General features: G+C 46.0%; 1 protein-coding gene across 6 annotated transcripts in view; it reads left to right on the top strand.

Moving 5' to 3' along the window:
- The first annotated feature begins 6103 nt into the window (after nucleotides 1-6103).
- MAP7D1 (MAP7 domain containing 1) overlaps nucleotides 6104-22276 on the top strand; it is a 110260-nt gene continuing 94087 nt past the window's right edge. For 2 of the 6 annotated variants that reach the window (XM_070763717.1, XM_070763714.1), the window contains exon 1: nucleotides 7044-7204. In XM_070763717.1, the coding sequence (XP_070619818.1) occupies nucleotides 7135-7204 (70 nt within the window). In that variant the 5' untranslated portion in view covers nucleotides 7044-7134. Of the gene's footprint in view, nucleotides 7205-22276 lie in introns of all 6 variants that reach the window. The other 4 variants (XM_070763720.1, XM_070763715.1, XM_070763716.1 and 1 more) reach the window with 4 other exon arrangements.

The following is a 22276-nucleotide window of genomic DNA, read 5'->3' as shown; positions in this document are numbered from 1 at the left end:
AGCCTTCTTCTGACCCTGGTAGGATATTCCGCTGCTCTAGGATTTTCAAAAGATACCCATCTGTGTTTCACCATAGACATTGTTGGCACAACTTCCTGTCTAGTTACTGAACTCCAGGGTAGGCAGATATGAAAGTGTTATCTTTAATGTGGAAAGGAAATGAGTAAATTGAAATGCCAGACTTGTTTTTCAAGTGGGCTGAACTATAAACTATCACCACCCCATGGTTCTCACCATTAATATACTGGTTTGCCAGTCAGGCACAAATAACCAGGAACAGGAGTTGCATTCAAAGCACTAAAAGTGTGTTAAGGATACTTACATTAAAGAATCTGATCTATTAATGGCTTAGTCCAGTGGTGGAGAACCTATGGCACGGGCGTCACAGGTGGCACGTGGAGCCAAATTTGCTGGCCTGCAAGCCGTTGCCCTAGTTCAGCTCCAATGTGTATGTGTGTGCCGACCAGCTGATTTTTGGCTCACGGAGAGGCTCTGGGAGGGCGTCTTTGGTTTCCAGGGAGCTTCTGTGGGGATGGGGGAGGGCATTTTTACCCTCCCCTGGCTCCAGGGGCTTACTGGGCCCACCAGAAGTTTGGAAAAAGGCCATTTCCGGCTTCCAGAGGGCTTCCAGGGGGCGGAGGAAGCTGTTTCCCCCCTCCCCAGGCACTGAATTATGGGTGTGGGCACTCGCGCATGAGCGATAACTCACCATCACTGGCCTAGTCAAATTGGCACTGGATATGGGGTCAACAAAATTCACAGTGGGCTGGACTTGGGTCTCTTACGGAGCAGAATGACTCCAAACTAATGGTGCATTTGACCTCACCCTCGGGCTCTGCGTGCTGCTCTCCGACACTGTTTTGGGTTACAGTTTCAAGCAGGCTTCCTGCGTTAAGTCTCTCTTTCCTCAAATATACCTTTTGCTTTTCATGCAACGAAAGGAGCCCAGGAATCCTGCCATGTTGGATCAGGTCATAGGTGACCATGCTCCGAATTGACCATTCCATCCTTTCAAGCTCTCTGGAGGCTGCTTTGAGCTCCATCCTGAAGATCCGTACTTTGAGGAGCTCTGAAGAACTTTCAGAAGTTAGGAAGAATGACGGACATCCTTAAGATGTCCAAGAATGGGAATGGAAGGGGTGGGGTGTCCTTGAGAAATGCTCTCCTGCTATTCAATGTACTGTAGATGCAACAACATCTTGATAGGTTATTCCAAACCCGTCCTTATGAATTACAGAGAAGGATGGAGAGTAGCTGCCCAAGGTGATCTGGGAGGACAGCGGATAGCTTCTCTGGGAGCAACAAAATGATGTGCATGCATAGCTCAGTGTTGGGTTTCAAACACCTTTAACTGCTTGGTGGGCGTGGCAGGGGAAAGATACTGTAAAATCTCCATTCCCACCCCCACCCCAAGGGAAGGATACTGCAAAATTCCCGTTTCCTCCCGATCAGCTGGGACTCAGGAGGCAGAGAACAGATGGGGACAAAGCCCGTCAGTGGTGGTATTTACCGGTTGTCCAAATTGCTCAAAATTTCCACTACCGGTTCTCCAGAACTGGTCAAAACCTGCTTAAATCTGCCTCTGGTGTAGCTACTTGCTAAAAAAACCACAGGAGGCAGCTCTGCAAGTAATTTAAGTGGAGTGAGTGAGTTACTGAGGTTGTAGAAATTGCCAAGTGAAAGGACTCCACCTGAAGGCACCCCAAATGATAACCCTGTTGACGGTGCAGAGTTAAGAATCCATGGACCAGTGATGGCGAACCTTTTTTGGTTCATGTCCGAAAAGGGGGTGTGGGCCTGCGCAAGTGCCCACACCCATTCCATTCCCTCCATGCATGCATACTCCCCCTTCCCTGAAGTCTCTGGAGGGCAAAAAAACAGCACAACGGGCTAACTGGAAGTCCGTTTTTCGATACTTCCGGTTTGCCCATCGGGCAGTTTTTCGCTCTTCGGGGCTTCAGGGAAGCCAAAAATCAGCTGGCTAGTGGATGCATGCACACTGGAGCTCCAATATGGCTCTGCGTGCTACCTGTGGCACATGTGCCATAGATTCACTATCACTACTATGGACCATCAGTCTGTCTCTCCCTCTGAAGGAGACACAGTCCTATTTGTTGAACAATTATATCATTTTTCTAATTATTGGCCATAGTGGGTGAACAGCAGGACAGTGTAAAACATCTGGAGACCATTAGGGGTTCCACCTCATCTGTTCCATAGCCCCCAGAGATGTTAAAATCCCCATTTATTCTATAAGACATTAAGATCTCCTTGGAATCAAGCTTGACCTGAGCTGCAAACATTCAGATGGCAGCAACCAAGAAGAGATTTCTGTAGTCTGACCTTAGCAGCCCAGACTGGAATCTTGTGACCATCTAATGGTCATCTGGATCTTAGCAGCTCAGACTGTAGGCTGCAGTGCTATAGGCTTCCCACTCACTTCTCTGCTGTTGTCCTAGCAACAGTGTAGAGTTGGGGTCTCCAACCTTGGCAACTTTAAGACTTGTGGACTTCAACTCTCCGAGAGCAAAGCTGGCTGAAGAACTCTGAGAGTGGAAGTCCACAAGTCTTAAAGGTGCCAAGGTTGGAGACCCCTGTCTTCTTCAGTTGTTACTTTTACATCTTGCAAAGGGTTGGCTGGAGAATTCTGAGAATTGAAGCCACACATTCTTAAAAGTTGTACAGAATGAGAAACATTGGGCTAATTTATTATCCTAGGGTTATATTTTAGGGTTATAATCCTAACCTTATTTAGCTTTTAGCCCAGACCAGGACAGTCAGCTGTTAAAGAGTACCAAAGCTATAGAAGAATCAGTCTGATAGCTCACAAAAGTGTATGCCTTTGAATCAGATATCCCAGACGTTTGTGTATATGATTTTAATTTGTATTACGGAAGGTAAAGTTCACTCTTTAAGTAAAAACTTTAGAGCATGAAAAGATGAAAAGATGCTACCAGATTTGGAGCAGCCATGCTCTAAATTTTTTACTTAAAGAGTGAACTTTCCCTTCCCTAATACAAATTAAAATCACATACACAAACGTCTGGGATCCCTCAGAGATGTTGGATAAACAAAGCCCATCATCCCCAGCCAGCTTTCCCTTGCTTATGAACCTTTGCTGATCAAGGCACAAGTATATAATTCAATCACGAGGCAAGAGTGGGTAAATGGTGCTTAGTATAAATATGGAAGCATTTTAGGCCCATAAAAAGAAGAATGAGTAACCTCTTTGCAATGATTTGGAAAACTGCATGTTGTTTTGTCATGCGCTTGGTTTTTATTTTGGAACAGCTAGGAAAATGAGAGAAAGCAAGGACAATCAAATGCTGGAACTGGAAGTGATTAATCGGATAAAAAGTCACTCTTCAACACAAACCTACAATATTTTACAAAGCACTGGAAGTCAGAAATTTAGTTTGGGACACAATATTAAGTGTTTATACTCAGATGTAAATCCTAAAAAGAATTGAAGGCTCCATTGTAATTTTTTCTAAATATCAATACAAAACTTAAAAATGTAGTTATATGTTTAATATCATGCTCTTTTTCAGCAGTGTGTTGCCAGATTTTGCAATTTATATTTAAAAGAATAAACATATTTTCATAGTTTTAAATGTGACTTTAATGAGTGCAATTATGGGATGTTAAAATGTGGAAATTAATAGAGATTATCTTCTTTGTTTCAAAAGTTCTGTTATAGATTTTTAATAGCACTTCCCACCTCTAAATCTTCAAATTATCTGTCTAGAAACAGAAATACCAGGTAGTCCTTGACAACCACAACTGAACTCAGAAATAAGATAAAGTTATGATTTATTAAATTAGAGGATTATATACTTATATATTTTGCTTCTATTTTCTTTTATGTGTTATCTAAAAAAGTCAAATCAGTTTTTGATAAAAACTGTAACTGAGCTAAAGAAAATCTATATAGTTTCGGAAGAATATATATACTGATCTTGTACTCGCCTATATTTTAATATGTATTTTGGGATGTATTTTTTTTTCTTTTCTTTTTTTCTTCTCTTTTTTTCCTTTTTATGTATTCCATGTATTTTGTATTATATTTGTAAATAAAATATTTTTTAAAAATGAACTCAGAAATTTATGTTACTAAGTGAGACATTTTTCATGTCAATTTTGTCCCATTTTTCAAACTTTCTTGCCACGGAGGTTAAGTGAATCAATGCATTGCTTAAATTAGTGACAAAGTTATGAAACAAATCTGGCCTCACCATTGACTTGGAGGCCCATAGTTACAGATGCCCAGCTTAAGGACCCCAAGATGATCCCCATCTTCCTTCCAATGATGATGAAGGCTTGGAGAGAGGACAACAACCCCCTATAAAAAAAGATGTTGAGACTCTAGAAAAAGTGCAGAGAAGAGCAACCAAGATGATGGGGGGGACTGGAGGCTAAAACATATGAAGAACCTGGCTAGTGAAGAGAAGGACTAGGAGAGGCATAATAGCAGTCTTCCAATATTTGAGGGGCTGCCACAGGAAGGAGGAAGTCAAGCTATTTTCCAAAGCACTTGAAGGCCAGACCAGGAATAATGGATGGAAACTGATCAAGGAGAGATTCAACCTGGAAATAAGGAGGGACTTTCTGACGGTGAGAGCGATCAATCAATGGAACAGAGGTTGCCTTCAGAAGTTGTGGGAGCTTCATCACTTGAGATTTTCAGGAAGAGACTGGACTGTCATCTGTCAGAAGTGGTGTAGGGTCTCCTGCTTGGGCTGGGGGTTGGACTAGATGACCTAACTAGGTTCCTTCCAACTCTGCTAGTCTGTTACAAAAAACCCCATCCCAATGTCAGATCACCTCTAGCTCTGGAGACCAACCTTCTGCATTGGGAGTTGATGAATAAGAGCCTAGGTGGCCCAGTGGTTAGAGTGAAGTACTGTAAGCTGATCACTGGCTGCCAGCAGTTTGGCAGATCGAATCTCAGAAGGTTCAAGGTTGACTCAGCCTTCCATCCTTCCAAGGTTGGTAAAATGAAGACCCAGATTGTTGGGGGCAAGAGGCTGACTCTTGGTAAACTGCTTAGAGAGGGCTGTAAAACCTTGTGAAGACGTATATAAGTCTAAGTGATATTGGGAAGGGAGGGAGGGAGGGAGGGAGGGAGGAATGAAGGAAGGAGCGAGCTGTAATGGCACAGTGGCTAGAATGCAGTATTGCAGGCTAATCCTACTGACTGCCAGCAGTTCGATCCTGACTGGCACAAGGTTGACTCAACCTTCCATCGTTCCAAGATGGGTAAAATGAAGACCCAGATTATTGGGGGGCAAGAGGATGACTCTGTAAACCACGCCGAGAGGGCTGTAAAGCACTGTAAAGTGGTATATAGGTCTAAGTTATATTGGGAAAGAAGGAAGGAAGGAAGGAAGGAAGGAAGGAAGGGAAGGAAGGAAGGAAGGAAGGAAGCAAGGAAGGAAGCAAGGAAGGAAGGAAGGAGCTGTAATGGCACAGTGGCTAGAATGCAGTATTGCAGGCTAATCCTGCCGACTGCCAGCAGTTCGATCCTGACTGGCTCAAGGTTGACTCAGCCTTCCATTCTTCTGAGTTGGGTAAAATGAAGACTAAGATTTATTTATTTATTTTGTCCAATACAAATTGAAAGTTAAGGAGAATAAAAACATGTAGTGGTAACTATCAGGGAAAGGATAGAAGAAAAGATATGAGAATAGAATACATCAATGAAGAAGAGTGGAAAAGATATATGAATGGAAGAAAAGATAAAATATAGGAGGGGCAATTGGACAGGGGACGGAAGGCACACTAGTGGCTGACTCTGTAAACAGCTTAGAGCAGTGTTTCCCAACCTTGGCAACTTGAAGATATCTGGACTTCAACTCCCAGAATTCCCCAGACAGCATTCGCTGGCTGGGGAATTCTGGGAGTTGAAGTCCAAATATCTTCAAGTTGCCAAGGTTGGGAAACACTGGCTTAGAGAAGCTGTAAAGCACTGTGAAGGGGTACGTAAGTCTAAATGCTATTGCTATAATAATACACGTAGGCGCCTTCGCCGCCCCCCCCGGAAAAACGCCCCCCTCCTCCGTCCGGCCTTGGAAATCCCCCCTCTCCCCCAGCCCCGCCCTCTTCCTCCCCCCTCCCTCCCGCGGCCACATGAGTCACCCGTTCAGCTGCTGGGCGAGGAATCTCAGCCCAACTTTCCCAACACGGTCTGAACACGCTTCCCCGGGCGCGACCAAGAGGCGGCGGGCGAGCCGTAGGGGGTGCCGCGCCGCGACCCTCCGCCCAAGGAGAGCTTTTCCCTCTTTTCCTTCCTTCCAGGAACCGGAGCCTCCGCCAACGTGGAATCCCCTTCCTCGGCCTTCACTATGATGTCGACAACTCCGAAAGGTCCGCCATTCCTAACGGGAGGGAGGCACCAGATCCCCCCCTTTTTCCTGCTTCTAGTGGTAGCGCCCAGCTTCCAGACTGAGGCTGTACAATAGTTGAGATTCTCGCTCTGGTCATTTTTTTTGCAGAATCAGCTGCTGAGGGGAGAGCGAGACTGGATTTAGGCTGGGTTAAAAAGCCCCCCCCCCCCCTCTTTATTTTTATTTTTTAATAATTTTTTTCCCTACTTCCAGCCGCCTGGGTTAAAGGACACCCACCAACCCCACCCCTTTTTCTCCCCCATCCAGCAATATTGGAGGGTGGGGGGAAATATTAATAATAATAATTGTGCAGAGGAATTTCCATCCCCCCACCCCCGGCGTGTGTGTGTCTGTGAGGGGGTCTCCCTCCCTAATATTCCCGGCTTGGGGCTTTGCCGCCCGCCCAATTTTTCGCTTTCTCCCCCCCCCCTCCAAACCATCCGTTTCCTCTGCGCACCCGAGATGCCGAAAGAGGAAGAGCGCGGCTGAGAGGATCGCCTGAATTCCTGAGAAGATCTTTCTCCCCCCCCCCGCCCCGTTTCTGAGGGGAAGGAAAAAAAGATCGCCCCTGATTTTGGATCCCCAGCCTCTCCCGGGATCAGGCAAGCCAGAGGATCGCGGAAGGGCGAGAGACCCCAAGGCGGAGGGGGAAGGAAGAGGAGGAGGGGGACGCCAGGCCGGCTCCCCGCCACCCCACCCCCGCCGCCCCCTTCCTCTTCCTCTGCCTCCGTCCCTCCCACGAGCCAGGATGGAGAAGAGCGCCGAGCAGCAGCCCGACGAGGCCCCCGACGGGAAGCAACAGCCGCCCGAGCAGAGAGGTAAATATATATACTGTACTGTATATATATATTGGGGCGAAGTCTCCGCGATCGGAGGTGATGCTGCTGCTGCAAATGATGGTTTTTTTCCGGGGGATGAGAAACAACTGGGGGGGAGGGGGGATGAAGATTTTGCCTCGGGCGGAAAAGAGGGAGGGGGGGTGGGGGGATCCGCCAGTGGGACCGGGGCCGCTGCCGCCCCCCCCTTGCCAATGGGCCGCCCGCCCCTTGCTTTTGCAAGGGAGGGGCGTGGTGGGGAGGGGGAAAGGCAGATTTCTTTGCGGGACCGGCGGCTGCGGTGTCTCTGTGTATGTGTGTGTGTGTTTGTGTGTGTTGGGGGGCCACGATTGAGGCACCCGGGTGGGAAGAAGGACACGCAGCCCGATTTTTCCTCCAACGGCGCCCCCCCCTGCTTTTTTCTGATTCTTGGAGCTGGGACAGCTGCCTCCCTCGGGACATTTTCTAGGAAGGGCACAGATTTGTTTGTTTGTTTGTTTGTTTGTTTGTTTGTAAATAAATAAATAGATAGAGATGGATAAATAGAGAGACAGACAGACAAGACAGGACAAGATAGATAGATGATAGATAGATAGATAGATAGATAGATAGATAGATAGATAGATAGATAGATAGATAGATAGATAGATGATAGATAGATAGATAGATAGATGATAGATAGAGATGATAAAGATGGATAGATGATAGATAGATAGATAGATAGATAGATAGATGGATGGATGGATAGATAGATAGATAGATAGATAGATAGATAGATACATAGATACATAGATAGATACATAGATAGATACATAGATAGATACATAGATACATAGATAGATAAAGAGATACATAGATACATACATAGATACAGACATAAGACAGACAGACACTGACTGACTGGCTGGCCATTCAACTCCCGAAGGACTCTGGGCAGCTCACAGCCAAATAAAGCAGCCCCCCCCAACTTCCTTCCAGGGTCTCAAGCCCAGCATGGAGAAAAGGGGAGAGCCATGCAGCCTGCCCGCCTGCCCTGTATTGGGGGAGTTTATAAATAACCATCCCACTTCCTCCCCAACCCAGGACTGGCATCTCCACCTCCTCCGACAGCTGCTTGGGGGATTGAAGGAAAGACCACCTGCCTGGTTTTCCTTTCTGACCTTGGGTGGGTGGGGGAGAGCCCCTCCCTCCTCAAGAGGGGGACAGTTGGTGCCCCCACCAAGTTCTGCTGAGGCTGGTCTGGAATGGGGGGCTTGCAGGAGGGAGGGGGGCTTGGCCTGGCAAGAAGGGAGGGGTGGGAGGGGAGGGGGGTTGAGGCCCAGGCCTGCAGTCCGGCTGGCTTCCCTGCTGGACAAAAGGGGAAAGAAAGTTGAGGCCCCGGCCTCCACCACTTCACGGATGGATGAAGGCGCTCTTAATCCGCCACCCAAAAAATGTATTGCCTTCCCCCTCCACTTCCATTGTCTGAACAGCTGGGCCTGGGCCTTATTAATAAGAGTTTGGCCTCTGCAAATTCTGATTCTTGGCCTGGTTCTCCCAAAATATTGTACCACCCAGCAGAAGCTGGAGGAGGAATTCTGGCAAAGTCCACCCATCTTTAAACCGGCCTGTTTGTAGTCTTGGCACTACCAGGATGATGATGATACACGGACTTCCATCAGTCAGAATTGGAGGCGATATTTTTCTTCTCCTTCCTTAAATAGGCTTGATATAAGTGGGGTGGGAGGGAGGTATAGGATGACTTTACCCTATGGCCGTGATGCCGAATTTATGGCACATGTGCCAAAGGTGGCATGTAGCCCCCTCTGTGGGCACATGTGCCATCTCCAGCAGCTCTTCTGGTTTCATGCGTGCCAGCCAGCTGGTCTTTGCAGGAGCTGGAGTGCCTGAAGATGCCCAATCTGGGTGTTTTGGGGGCAGTTTTCAGGCCACAAACAGCCAGAAAATTGGTTGAAAAACAGCCTGAAAAACACCCCAAAAAACAGTAGAAAAACAAGGCATGTTTGCGCCCGCCAGCTGGGTTTCCAATGCTCCGGAAATGCACGTTCAGGTTTGGGCACTCGGTGCCGAAAAAGTTGCCCTACAGCTTGAATGTTAGGGTGGGAGAGGGTATAAGCTCACTTTATCTTATTTATTCTAGCAGTGATGGGGAATCTATGGCAGGGATGCCACAGGTGGCACGTGGAGCCATATCTGCTGGCACGCAAGCTGTTGCCCTAGCTCAGCTCCAGCGTGCATGTGTGTGCCGGCCAGCTGATTTTTGGCTCACACAGAAGCTCTGGGAGGGTGTTTTTGGCTTCCAGAGAGCCTCTGGGAGGGCGTTTTTACCCTCCCCAAGCTCCAGGAAAGCCTTTGGAGCCTGGGGAGGGCAAAACATGATCCTACTGGGCCCATTAGAAGTTGGGAAACAGGCCGTTTCTGGCCTACAGAGAACCTCCAGGTGGCAGGGAAAAACTGTTTTCACCCTTCCCGGGAATTGAATTATGGGTGTGGGCACTTGGACATGTGTGATAGAGCGCAAACACGCTCTTTTGGCACCCGAGGGAAAAAAGGTTCGCCATCACTGCCCTATAGCTTGAACGTTGCTCAAGATTTCTGCTTTTTTTTCTTCATGTGAAATTTCCCAAATCATGATAATTATAATCACCATGGACTTTGGGCATGAAATAACTTTTGGGGGGGAAAAACCATTTAGAGAATGCTGGGTGGGGCACCTTTTGTCTTGAGTGATACTTCAATAGCTGGTCTTTTGAGTCTCTGGATTCTAGTTTTGCAGTTTGTTTCCAAGAGCCAACTTCTGCATTCCTCCACAAAGATGGGGCCATTGTAATTGACCCCCCCCCCTTTCCTGAGTTTTAACCGGGACTCATCCATGACATTGCTTTTCCGAGTACATGAGTTGGTGCTTGAAGAATAAGAGGGTGATAAAATGTAAGAGGGATGAGATTTCAAACGATGAAAAAAGAAGTGTAGGGTGTATCCACCCAAGCCCTCTTAATTAGGTCAGTGATAAACTTTAGTGTATGTGCAACGCACAGAGTTTAATTTCACCCTGGGGTGATTTTGGTGTGGCTTGGCTACAGTAGGTTGCATAGGCCTGGCTCATTCAGTTAGGTCACAGATCAATTTATTGTGCGCATAATAACACACTGTGCATAACGTTCTGTAAACACAGAATGATTTGACTAACTTTTCCTCTCCGAAAATTATTCATCCTGTCTATGCAGGGAATGCTTTGCCGGCTATGAGAGGCCGGGATGATGTCATCTGTGTTCATGATGTCACTGTGCAATGTAGGTTTGTTAAAGAGCCGGGGTGGCGCAGTGGTTAGAGTGCAGCACTGCAGGATACTTCAGCTAACTGCTAGCTATAGTTCATCAGTTCAAATCTCGCCACCGGCTCAAGGTTGACTCAGCCTTGCCTCCTTCCGAGGTGGGTCAAATGAGGACCCGATTGTTGGGAGCAATATGCTGATTCTGTAAACTGCTTAGAGAGGGCTGTAAAAGCACTATGAAGCAGTATATAAGTCTAAATGCTATTGTTCCATTCTGTGCAGTGATGGCGAACCTATGGCACGGGTGCCAAAGGTGGCACACAGCACCATATCTGCTGGCACACAAGCCATTGCCCTAGTTCAGCTCTAATATGCATGTACATGTTGGCCAGTTGATTTTTGGCTCACACAGAGGCTAAGGGATGGCGTTTTTGTCTTACAGAGGGCCTCCGAGGGATTGGGGAAGGGCATTTTTGCCCTCTCCAGGCTCCAGGGAAGCCTCTAGAGCCTGGAGTGGGTAAAAAATGCGTCTACTGGGTCCACCAGGATTTGGGAAATGGGCCATTTCTATCCTCCAGAGGGCCTCCAGGGAGTGGGGGAAGCCGTTTTCAACCTCCCCAGGAATTGAATTATGGGTGTGGGCACTTGTGTGTGTGATAGCGTGCACACATGCACTTTTGGCACCCATGGGAAAAAAGGTTCGCCATCACTGGCATGCCCTACTTCATCCCACCCTAACTGGAAGCTCCTCTCAAAATTGTGGGGCTGACCAACGACAGGGAGCTACAGCAGGGGAATGAAAGAGCCACATGCAGCTCCAAAGCAGCAGATTGCTGACCTCTGGACTAGACTGTAAAGAAATGCGGGGAGGTCATGAGAGAGGCCGCCAAGAAAGGTGTGAAAAATCTTTCAAGCGAGATGCAGAATTCTCTATCTTGATCTTATTTTATGCAGCCTGCTGTCTTTCCGATGAGTTGCCTTCAGATGCTTTTCTGAATAGTAGTTGTGGGTCTGGAAGGCCAATGCATCTGGAGAGGACCAGGTATGGAGAACCTGATCTAAGACTACTGACAATGTCATTTGGTGGGCCCCAGGGGAAGAGCCTTCTCTGTGGCAGCCCCGGCCCTCTGGAATCAACTCCCCCCGGAGATTAGAACTGCCCCCACACTCCTTGTCTTTCGTAAATTACTCAAGACCCATCTATATCGCCAGGCATGGGGGAGTTGAGACACCTTTCCCCCAGGCTTTTTTATATTTATGTTTGGGTATGTATATGTTGTTTGCTTTTTAAAATATGATAGGGTTTTATGTGCTTTTTAATATTAGATTTGTTTTCGCTGGAATATTGTTTTTATTATTGTTGTGACCCACCCCGGGGCTTCGGAGAGGGGCGGCATACAAATCTAATAAATTAAATTAAATTATTAAATTAAATTAAATTACTGGTCATGCTCCCAATATTCCAGCATTTCTCACTAAGGCTCACACCACATGCTGAGCCACATTACCAAGGGTGGAATGCTCCCGGTTCACTCGTGCCTGTCAGTCATCGGAGAGACAGTTGCGAAAGGAGCACAAGGCTCCACCCACTGCCTGGATGCTGCCATTTGGGTTCTTTTACCCTCTGCACAGAGGGTAAAAGAACTCAAATGGTGGCATCCTGGAAGGTGGGCGGAGCCTCATGCTCCTTTCACGACCGCCTCTCCGACGACTGACAGGCACGAGCGAACCAGGAGCATTCCACCCCTGCACACTACGTCCTGCTTTTGCCTTTTTCCGAATATGTTGTAGGTTGCGCAACCATTGTACGAAGCAGAGCGGATGATTTGGCCTGTTCTGCTCATCTAGCCAATTCAATAAACCATCATTCAACCAACCATGGCTTAGCACCAGGTGTGGTCCCAGTCTGCATAGATGTTTCTGGATGAGCAAAGGAAAAATAAAAGCTGTGGTTTCCTTACTTGTGTGGTGTAAACCAGTGTTTCCCAACCTTGGCAACTTGAAGATATTTGGACTTCAACTCCCAGAATTCCCCAGCCAGCAAATGCTGGCTGGAGAATTCTGGGAGTTGAAGTCCAGATATCTTCAAGTTGCCACGGTTGGGAAACACTGGTGTAAACAAAACACTGCACAGAATGGACAGTTTCTGTCCAAACCTGACTTGGAGGCTGTGTTAAGGAGTGGAAAATGTGGGATTCCAGCAGATATCCCGGAGATACGAGTAATTATTCAGTCATACAAGACAGATACATTACAGTGTATAAAGTAGTGTTTACTTTAGAAATAGCGCAATCAAGTTAAACAGTCAATAAAATAATAATATTACAAGTCTGTCTTTGCCTTACATATCAGACATACATTACAGCTTACAAATCCATCAAACTATCAAAGAGCTTACTACATTAGTCACAGTGAATCAGCAGAAAGAACAGAGAGAACAGAGAGAGAGAGAGAGTTATGTTTTCTGGCTCCCTCTTATGGCCATTCGCAACACTACCTCTTAAAGCTATATTACTTCAATGCATACAAGCATTCATTGTTAGGTTGTATACATCAGTGTTTCCCAACCTTGGCAACTTGAAGATATTTGGACTTCAACTCCCAGAATTCCCCAGCCAACAAATGCTGGCTGGGGAATTCCGGGAGTTGAAGTCCAGATATCTTCAAGTTGCCAAGATTGGGAAACACTGGTATACAAATTGCAAACCCAACTGTTTTGCACATAGTACTAACAGGTTGGAATCATGGGGCTGGAGGGAGCCGCTGATAATATTTACGAAGGTCTGGGACTTGTAGAAAATCAACTGGGGAAGCAAACATGGCTGTCCTCCACCTATTGAAGGAAGATGTTTACATCTTGAAATATCACTGGATCTACTAAGAGGCATGCTCTGGATCCTGTGTCTCAGAGATCTACACTTGGTGGGTCTGAGAAGGCAAGCCTTTTCTGCCATGGGACCTGCCTTCTGGAATATTCTCCCTCCTGAATTGAATTAGCCTGCTCTGCCTTTGCCTTCTTTTCCAGAAGTCCTTGGAGACCTGGCTGTGTCATCAAACTTCGTAAACTCAGAGGGCCAGTGAGATCTTGAGGTGGCTCCATTGCTGATCAAAGCTCTTGGGTTTGCCTTTAAAAAATATGACTGTGTTTGACATGTTTACACTTAGCCCATGACTTATGACCTTTTCACTTAGTGACAATTTGAAGTTATGAGTGACCTAAAAATGGATTTATCACCCACATTCAAAGTTCCAGTGGTCAGCCCTCTTCCACTCTCAAGTGATTAAACTTTGAGTGTTGGCAACATGGCACCTTTTGCAAGATCCCACCATCTCATTGCCATATTTTAATACGGTTGTGCTGAAAACCAGCACTTCCCTCCGGTTTTCGGCAAAACTACATTGATAGTGAACTCTTAGTTCCCTTAATGACTGCAGAATCCACTTCATAATTGGCTTAATGATTAGCACATAAAGAGGTCATAAAAATCATTATAATGACGTATAACCCTAACGGGCAGGTTCCATTGAGGACTAGCCTCATTCTTTTTGCTCTGCTTCATCCAGTCATTTTTTTGTGAGATGGGTAGCCGTATAAATTTTGTAAATGGAATAAATGAATAGCACAGGAGGGTCCCCTCAATGCTAATTTAAGTCTCTCTCAAGTGTCCTATGATGAAAGCTATGCGCTCGGAAGGGCCTTCTTGGAGCATTGCCAGAGCACATGACCTTCCAAGCAAAGTGTTGGGTGAGAGTTGCCTGCAACTGCTGTGTCTGGAATGGTGTGGGAAGGTTTGTGTATCATATTTGGGCAGAGCCGCCCCATTTGTTCTTTCGATAAGAACCATGAAACGGTTGTTGCAAGGTTTGGCTGCAACTGCCGTCTCCACCAAGGCATCTGAATCATTTCGAAGTTGCCCTCTGTGGAGATGGAGGTCAAGCATTTGTCAAGGGCCGCTCAAGACAGAGTTCTTTCTCATTTTCTTTTCTTAAAAAAAATAAACCTTCGTTGGACCTTTTGCAAAGGACATTATTTATTTTTATCCCAGCTTTGTTATTTTTTTTAATAAGGAACTCAAGGCGGTGAACATTCCTAATGTTTTTCCCTTCTCCCGTTTTCCCCACAACACAACAGCCCTGTGAGGTGGGTTGAGCTGAGAGAGAGAAGGGGAGGACTGGCCTAAAATCACCTAGATGGCTTTCAGACCTAAGGCGGGACTAGAATTTGCTATCTCCAAGTTTCTGGCCTGGAGCCTTAAGCCACTGAACCAAACTGGCTATGCGTAAAAAGTACAATCAACTAATAAAGAGTGAAGAAGGAACAATGATGTCCCAGGTCTAAGGAGTCTACGGAGAGGGGCGGCATACAAATCTAATAAATAAATAAATAAACAAAATAAGAAAGGGAGGGGAAGTAAGAGTGCCAAAAGAAAGAATAAAAAGAAATAGAAGGAAAAACCTTCCAATTTCTTTTGCAGCAAATATAAGCACAAACCAAAATGATCCCTTACTATACCATGTTTCTCCTAAAACATAACCCACCCAAAAAGAAGGCCCAGCACTGTTCTGTGTGCATGTGTTAAAATTAAGCCTTACACCCCCCCCCCAAAATGGCCCTTGTCAGGCTTGCCGGAGTGGATGACGGCAGGCTTTTTCGCCTGGATAGCTACCTTTTTGGCTGCGAAGGAAGTGGCCCAGTGGCCAGGCGAGGCGCATTGGGCGAGTGGGTTGCTCCTTTCGGGTATGAAAGAAGCAGCCCAGGGGCCAGGCAAGTTACGTGTGTTGCGTCGCTCGCTCTTTTCATCCATGAAAGAAGTGGCCAGATGGGGCACGTGGCTCACTCCTTTCGGCTGCGAAAGAAGTGACCCAATGTCCAGGCAGGGTGCATTGGTTGTATCGCTTGCTCTTTTCGTCCATGAAAGAAATGGTCAGGTGGGGCAGTTGTGTCACTCAGCCACAAAAGAAGCGGCCCGGTGGCCAGGCAAATCGTGTGGGGCACGTGGCTCAGTCCTTTCGGCTGCGAAAGAAGCGACCCAGTGTCCAGGCAGGATGTGTGGGCTGCGTTGCTCCCTCTTTTTGTCCACAAAAGAAGTGGGGCAGGTAGGTCACTCAGCCACGAAAGAAGCGGCACAGTGGCCAAGCAAATTGTGTGGGCTATGTCGCTTGTTCTTTTCGTCCATGAAAGAAATGGTCAGGTGGGGCAGGTGAGTCACTCAGCCACAAAAGAAGTGGCCCGGTGACCAGGCAAATTGTGTGGGTTGCGTCGCTCGCTCTTTTCACCCATGAAAGAAGTAGCCACATAGGGCGCATGGGTCACTCCTTTCAGCCTGGTGGCCAGGCAAGGTGTGTAGGTTGCTTCTCTCACTCTTTTCATCCACAAAAGAAGTGGCCAGGTGGGGGGGGCGTGGCTCACTCGTTTTGGCCACGAAAGAAGCAGCCTGGTGTCCCGGCGAGGCATGTGGGGGGAAAAAAAATAAAGATACCCCTTGAACAGAAGGCCTAGCTGTTTTTTCGGGTGTCAAAAAGAAAATAAGATCCGATCTTTTTTTCAAAGAAATATGGTTCTGTTTGTTTACAAACAAAAATTCACTGTCTTCTATTATCCAGGGTTTTTAATCTAAACATCAAAACCACAAATCCTAAAGTGCATTTTGTTTCCATTGTATCCAAAAAAGCTGATGAAGATTTTCCAATCAGCTATAAATGCGGTTATAAATTTTTTTCCCTACTTAAAGTGATTAATTTAGGCATCGCCACAAGTTTCCTCATCTTCACCAATCATCTTTCTTATAATTGCTTATTATATCTGATGTTCCTTTGATCTATTCTAGTTGCGCAGCATTTTTGACAGTAACTGCCTTAAGCGATAGTATATAGTTTATTTGGTTTAACTTTATCATGTTGCCTACATCTGGCCAGTGCGGTGGATTAATGTGGCTTATTGTTCATTGTTACGTGAAGTGGTACACTTTTGCTTAGCAAATAAACAGCTCACTTAATATTAAACTCCACATGCAAACACGTATTTGGTTTCACATGTTTGGATTTGGCAAAGATTTTGTTGGAATCATAATTTGAAGAACAGAGGTTGGGTGCATGCAACATATAAAACCATGTGAGCCATGACAGGATGTACATGCTTGAACAAATTTCTTCTGCTACTAAGATGATTCGTTTGTTTTCGAAAAGAGCTCAAAAAGAAACAACATATATGGAGTGGTTGAAAGTGATGGGTATAGTTAACTTAGTGAAGGGAAGGGTAATAGACTTTAGGTAACTGATGTCAGAATTGTTTAGAGCAGTGTTTCCCAACCTTGGCAACTTGAAGATATTTGGACTTCAACTCCCAGAATCCCCCAGCCAGCGAATGCTGGCTGGGGAATTCTGGGAGTTGAAGTCCAAATATCTTCAAGTTGCCAAGGTTGGGAAACACTGGTTTAGAGTCACCTGAATGCAACAATGAGATCAAGTGGTGAGGAAGGAGATTTTGAGTGGACACCCAGAATTATTTCCTGATGGTTAAGGGTTGGTTATGACCTATAAAGCCCTCCATGGCATCGGACAAGAATATCTCCAGGACCGCCTTCTGCCGCACGAATCCCAGCGACCGGTTAGGTCCCACAGAGTTGTCCTTCTCCGGATCCCGTCAACTAAACAATGTCGTCTGGCGGGACCCCGGGGGAGAGCCTTCTCTGTGGCGGCCCCCACCCTCTGGAACCAGTTCCCCCTAGAAATTAGAACTGCCCCCACCCTCCTTGCCTCTCATAAACTCCTTAAAACCCACCTCTGCCGTCAGGCATGGGGGAATTGAGACATCTCTCCCGGGCCTATACAGTTTATGCATGGTATGTTTGTGTGTATGTTTTTGTTTTTAATAAGGGGATTTTAGTGACTTTTAAATTATTAGATTTGTCATACATTGTTGTATTGTTGTTGTGAGCTGCCCCGAGTCTTTGGAGAGGGTCGGCATACAAATCTAATAAATAAATAAAATAAATAAGGCTGTTCCGTGATGAAGTGGACTAGAGTGGATTAATGGTAGGGGTGAAATCCATCAGGTTCTGACAGGTTCTGAAGAACTGATAACAGAAATTTTGAGTAGTTCAAAGAACCAGCAAATGCCACCTCTGACTGACTCCAGAGTGCAGTGGGAATGGGTTTTTTGCAGTACCCTTCCCCCAGGATTGGGGAGAGAATGGGGATTTTGCAGTATTCTTCCCCTAGGAGCATGGAGGGAATGGAGATTTTGCAGTATCCTTCCCCCAGGAGCCGTGAGGGAATGGGGATTTTGCAGTATCCTTCCCCCAGGAGTGGGAAGGGAATGGGGATTTTGCAATATTCTTCCCCTGCCATGCCCACCAAGCCAAGCCCACAGAACCAATAGGGGAAATTTTTGAATTTCACCCCTGATTAATAGTGGTGGTATAGATATACCGGATGACTGCCATCTGTCAGCGGGGTTACAGTGTCAAATTCCTGCACCAATCAGGGTGTTAGATTAGATGTAATGGTATTTATTCATTCATTCATTCATTCATTCATTCATTCATTCATTCATTCATTGGATTTGTATGCCGCCCCTCTCCGAGGCCTCGGTATGTGAGGAAGACCTGGAAGATGGGACAAAGAAATGCTGTCTAGGGCAGCGGTCTCCAACTTTGGCAACTGGGAGTTGAAGTCTACAAGTCTTTAAGTTGCCGAGGTTGGAGACTCCTGGTTTGGGGAATGGTCGGATAAGGCATAACCATTAGCTACATAATGGGTGGAGGTACAGAAGTGATCCTCCCTGGTTTTTCAGGCTATAAAGAAGACAGTAGATGATTTGTACTTTCAAGCCTGCAAGATTTTGTAAATGCAACCTTACCATGAAGTAGAATTATCATCTGATCATGTTACCTGTATAGTCTAACGGTTAAGGCTAACACTAGATACCTTCTGAAATCCAATTCCAACTTCCAACATAAAAATGATAGTATGAAACTGACCTCCACTATTAAAATGGAGTTCATGACAAGTCAGTAACACTCCCCATCATTGTATGAGCTTTTCTTCTGATCATTTCCAGGCCAATGTGGCAGTGTTGGCTATCACAGCTGGGAACTTAACATGACAAAGAATTTTTGCTATGTCCTTAAAGCATGACCTTTTCCTATAGGGAAGCCAAAGACCAGTGTTTTGGCAACTTTCAGAGGTGTGGACTTCAACTCCCAAAATTCCCTAGTCAGCATTGGTTGCCAGAGTTTGATTTAGCTTAGATGTGGTGACCGAGTTCTCAGGGTACTTGGCTAATTGGTTTATGGATCAATGTAAGGTGTGAATCCAGGAAATAACCTACCGTATTTTTCGGAGTATAAGACGTACCTTAGTTTTGGGGGAGGAAAATAGAGGGGAAAAATCTACCTACCAGGTATTCATCTGGTCCTTAGTCTAGTCTAGTAAGTCTAGTGTCCTTAGTCTAGTAAGTTTTAGCATATTATTTTATTATTATTGTTATGTTTATTATTATTAATTAGATTTGTATGCCGCCCCTCTCCGAAGACTTGGGGTGGCTCACAACAGTAATAAAAACAATATAGTAGTGGAACAAATCTAATATTAAAAAACATATAAAACCCTATCATTATACAAATCCAATAAATAATAATAATAATAATAATAATAATAATAATAATAATTATTATTATTATTATTATTATTATTTTAAAAAAACCAAACAGCACATTCATATCAAACATAAAACAAAGTATAAAGAAGCCTGGGGGAAAGGTGTCTCAACTCCCCCATGCCTGGCGGTATAAGTGAGTCTTGAGTAGTTTACGAAAGGCAAGGAGGGTGGGGGCAGTTCTAATCTCTGGGGGGAGTTGGTTCCAGAGGGCCAGGGCTGCCACAGAGAAGGCTCTTCCCCTGGGGCCCGCCAAACGACATTGTTTAGTCGACGGGACCCGGAGAAGGCCAAGTCTGTGGGACCTTATCGGCTGCTGGGATTCGTGCGGTAGCAGGTGGTTCCGGAGGTACTCTGGTTCAATGCCATGTTAGGGCTGGAAAAAACCCTATTCGGAGTAGTAATGAAAACAAGCCTGCAAGCCGGGAAGATTGTTAGCAACTCATTAGGGCTGGGGGGAAAAAGCTTCGAAAAAGCTATTTTCGGAGTTTAAGATGCACCCAAATTTCCAGTCCTTTTTAGCAGGGAAATAAGATGCGTCTTATCCTCTGAAAAACACAGTAATTCAGTAACCAGGCCAAATATTTGGTTCAAAATGCTGCTGTGCCTGCACACTTCGCAAAGTTTTATGGAAGGTCCAGGTCTGGGCATCTCCCCTGTTTACCCTCTGCTTCTCTTTAGATGAGCTGGACAAAGAGTCTGAGCAGATAAAGTGGCCTTGGAGGGTTTGAAAGGGAGGTGGACTGCTCTCTTTGGACTCCCGGGGCTATTTGATGCCCCCACCACCACCACTTGCATTGCAGAAAATGCTGCTGGAGCTCAGAGAGAAAACGCCTATTTTCTTTGGTCCCTAAGCCCCAATCTTCCTAACGGGGCCATTTCGCCCCCTTCTTCCTTTGCAAAAATCACAGGCTGAATGAATAATTGCTTTCCTTAACTCCTCAATCGCCGGAGAAAAAAATTAGTTTGCTGTGTCTTCTCCAGTGCTAGGCTGCATCCCCACCTTCTCATGCCTGGTGTTGGAAAAAGCTGCTTCGTGTTTTGTTTTTTAAAGTCTGGGTCACAAATCTGTTCCCTCCTTCCCACCATCTGAAGCAAAGAGAAAGGTTTCTACATGGGGGGGTGTTTTCCCCTCTCCTTATTTGCAAACTGCCTAGGAAAGCCAGGACCAGCCTCTAATGGCATTAGGCTGGCCTCCCCACCCCCAGTTATAATTACAGTTTGACAGGCTGGACTGACTCTGCCCCGCGGTTTGGGAGGGAGCGTCACCCAGAAGCTATGCCAGAAGGATGCCGCTTTAAGTTTCGGCTTTGCGGCTCCTTGCGTGGTTGCGTGGAACAGGAGACAAACAGGGCAGGATCCTCCCTTTGGCTAGCCCCGGTGCAGTCTTGCAAAGAAACTGGTGGTTCCAACTGTGGCTTGCAAGAAGATACCCAGGAAAGGATCCAGAGGCAGCTTTGGTTGAGTTAGTTTCATGGTTGGGTAATCAAAGCTCCGTGCTTGCTGACTTTACGGGCCTGCTTGCCTGCGGGGCAGTTGATTAATCTTGAGGGGACCTCTGAGCTTGCTTGCTTTCCTGCAGAGGTTTCCTTCATTAAGTCAGGGGTCCCCAAACCTGGTACCTTTAAGACTTGTGGACTTCAACTCCCAGAATTCTGCAGCCTGGATTGCATAGATCTGTGACAGCAAACCTATGGCATGCGTGCCACAGGTGGCACACGGAGCCATATCTGCCAGCACACGACCCGCTGCCCTAGTGCATGTTAGCCAGCTGATTTTTGGCTCTTGGGGAGGCTCTGGGAGGTCATTTTCGGCCTCCAGAGGGCCTCTGGGGGGATGGGGAAAGGGGTTTTCGCTCTCCCCAGGCTCCAGGAAAGTCTCTGGAGCATGGGGAGGGTGAAAAACAGGCTACTGAGGCCACCGGAGGTCAGGAAATGGGGGGGCTGTGGGTCTGCGTGCATGCGTGGGGGCAGGGCAGCATGGGGTGGTGTTGCGCAGTGATGTGGGGTGCAGGGGAACATTGAATTATGGGTGTGGGCCAGGGGTGGGCAGCAGGCAGGATGGGGTGGAATGCAGTCCCAGAAGGCGTGGGTGGAAGCGGCGCTGGCATAATTTAAGATTTGATTTGATTTGATTTGATTTGATTTGATTTGATTTGATTTGATTTGATTTGATTTGATTTGATTTGATTTGATTTGATTTGATTTGATTTGATTTGATTTGATTTGATTTGATTTGATTTGAATGCCGTCCCTCTCCGCAGACTTGGGGCAGCTCACAACAACAATAGAACAATTCAAGACAAATCTAATAATTTAAAAACATTTTAAAAACCCTTTATTAAAGCAGACATACACACAAACATACCATACATGAATTTATGCTTCTGGCAGCACCCGTTTGCCTGGCTACCCAGCCTGAGGCAGGGGGGCGACCCAGGAAGGAGAGTGCAGGAAACACGAAGCAAATTGTCACCCCAGCGAGCGACACTGGTAAGGTTGTAAGTTCGAGGACTTAACAGTTCACTTGAACGATGATGATCAATCAAGCCACTCCTACCCACTCACATGACCATTAAGCCACACTCACAAAATAAGCCACACCCACAGCGTGGCAGTAAAAATTTTGGCTGCCCATTACTGGTGTGGACATGTGTGTGTGTGTGTGATACCGCACGCACATATGTGCTTTCGGCACCGAAGCGCATCACTGGCATAGATAATCGCTGGGGCCCTCCAGGGATATTAGACATCAATGCTCCATGCCTGTGCTGTGGAACTCAAATCCAATACAAATTCAAGGGCATTGGGGAAGGATAATATATATACAAATTTTATAGGGTCCCACAGAACAGCTATCATATAATTGAGTGCAAAGCCTCCAATATAATATTTTGAAACACTCCCTGATAACATTATGTATCAATGTTAACCAAGATGCCATTTGCTGGACTATCATGAAATTTGCAGTTTATCACGAAAAACTGCTTTTAACTTAGAGCTCTAAAGCTGAAAGGGGCCACGGTTCTACCTGGATCAACAAATTATGTTACAGATCGGTCAATTTATGGAAACATGAATGAAGATTAATTGGTTTTTTAATTATGATTCAAAGGATTTTTAAGACTTTTAATGGCTATTAA

The sequence above is a fragment of the Erythrolamprus reginae genome, chromosome 11 (assembly GCF_031021105.1).
Source record: "Erythrolamprus reginae isolate rEryReg1 chromosome 11, rEryReg1.hap1, whole genome shotgun sequence".
NCBI classification, from domain to species: Eukaryota; Metazoa; Chordata; class Lepidosauria; order Squamata; family Dipsadidae; genus Erythrolamprus; species Erythrolamprus reginae.
The sequence above is the reverse complement of the archived record's forward strand: the minus strand, read 5'-3'. Positions and strand labels throughout refer to the sequence as shown.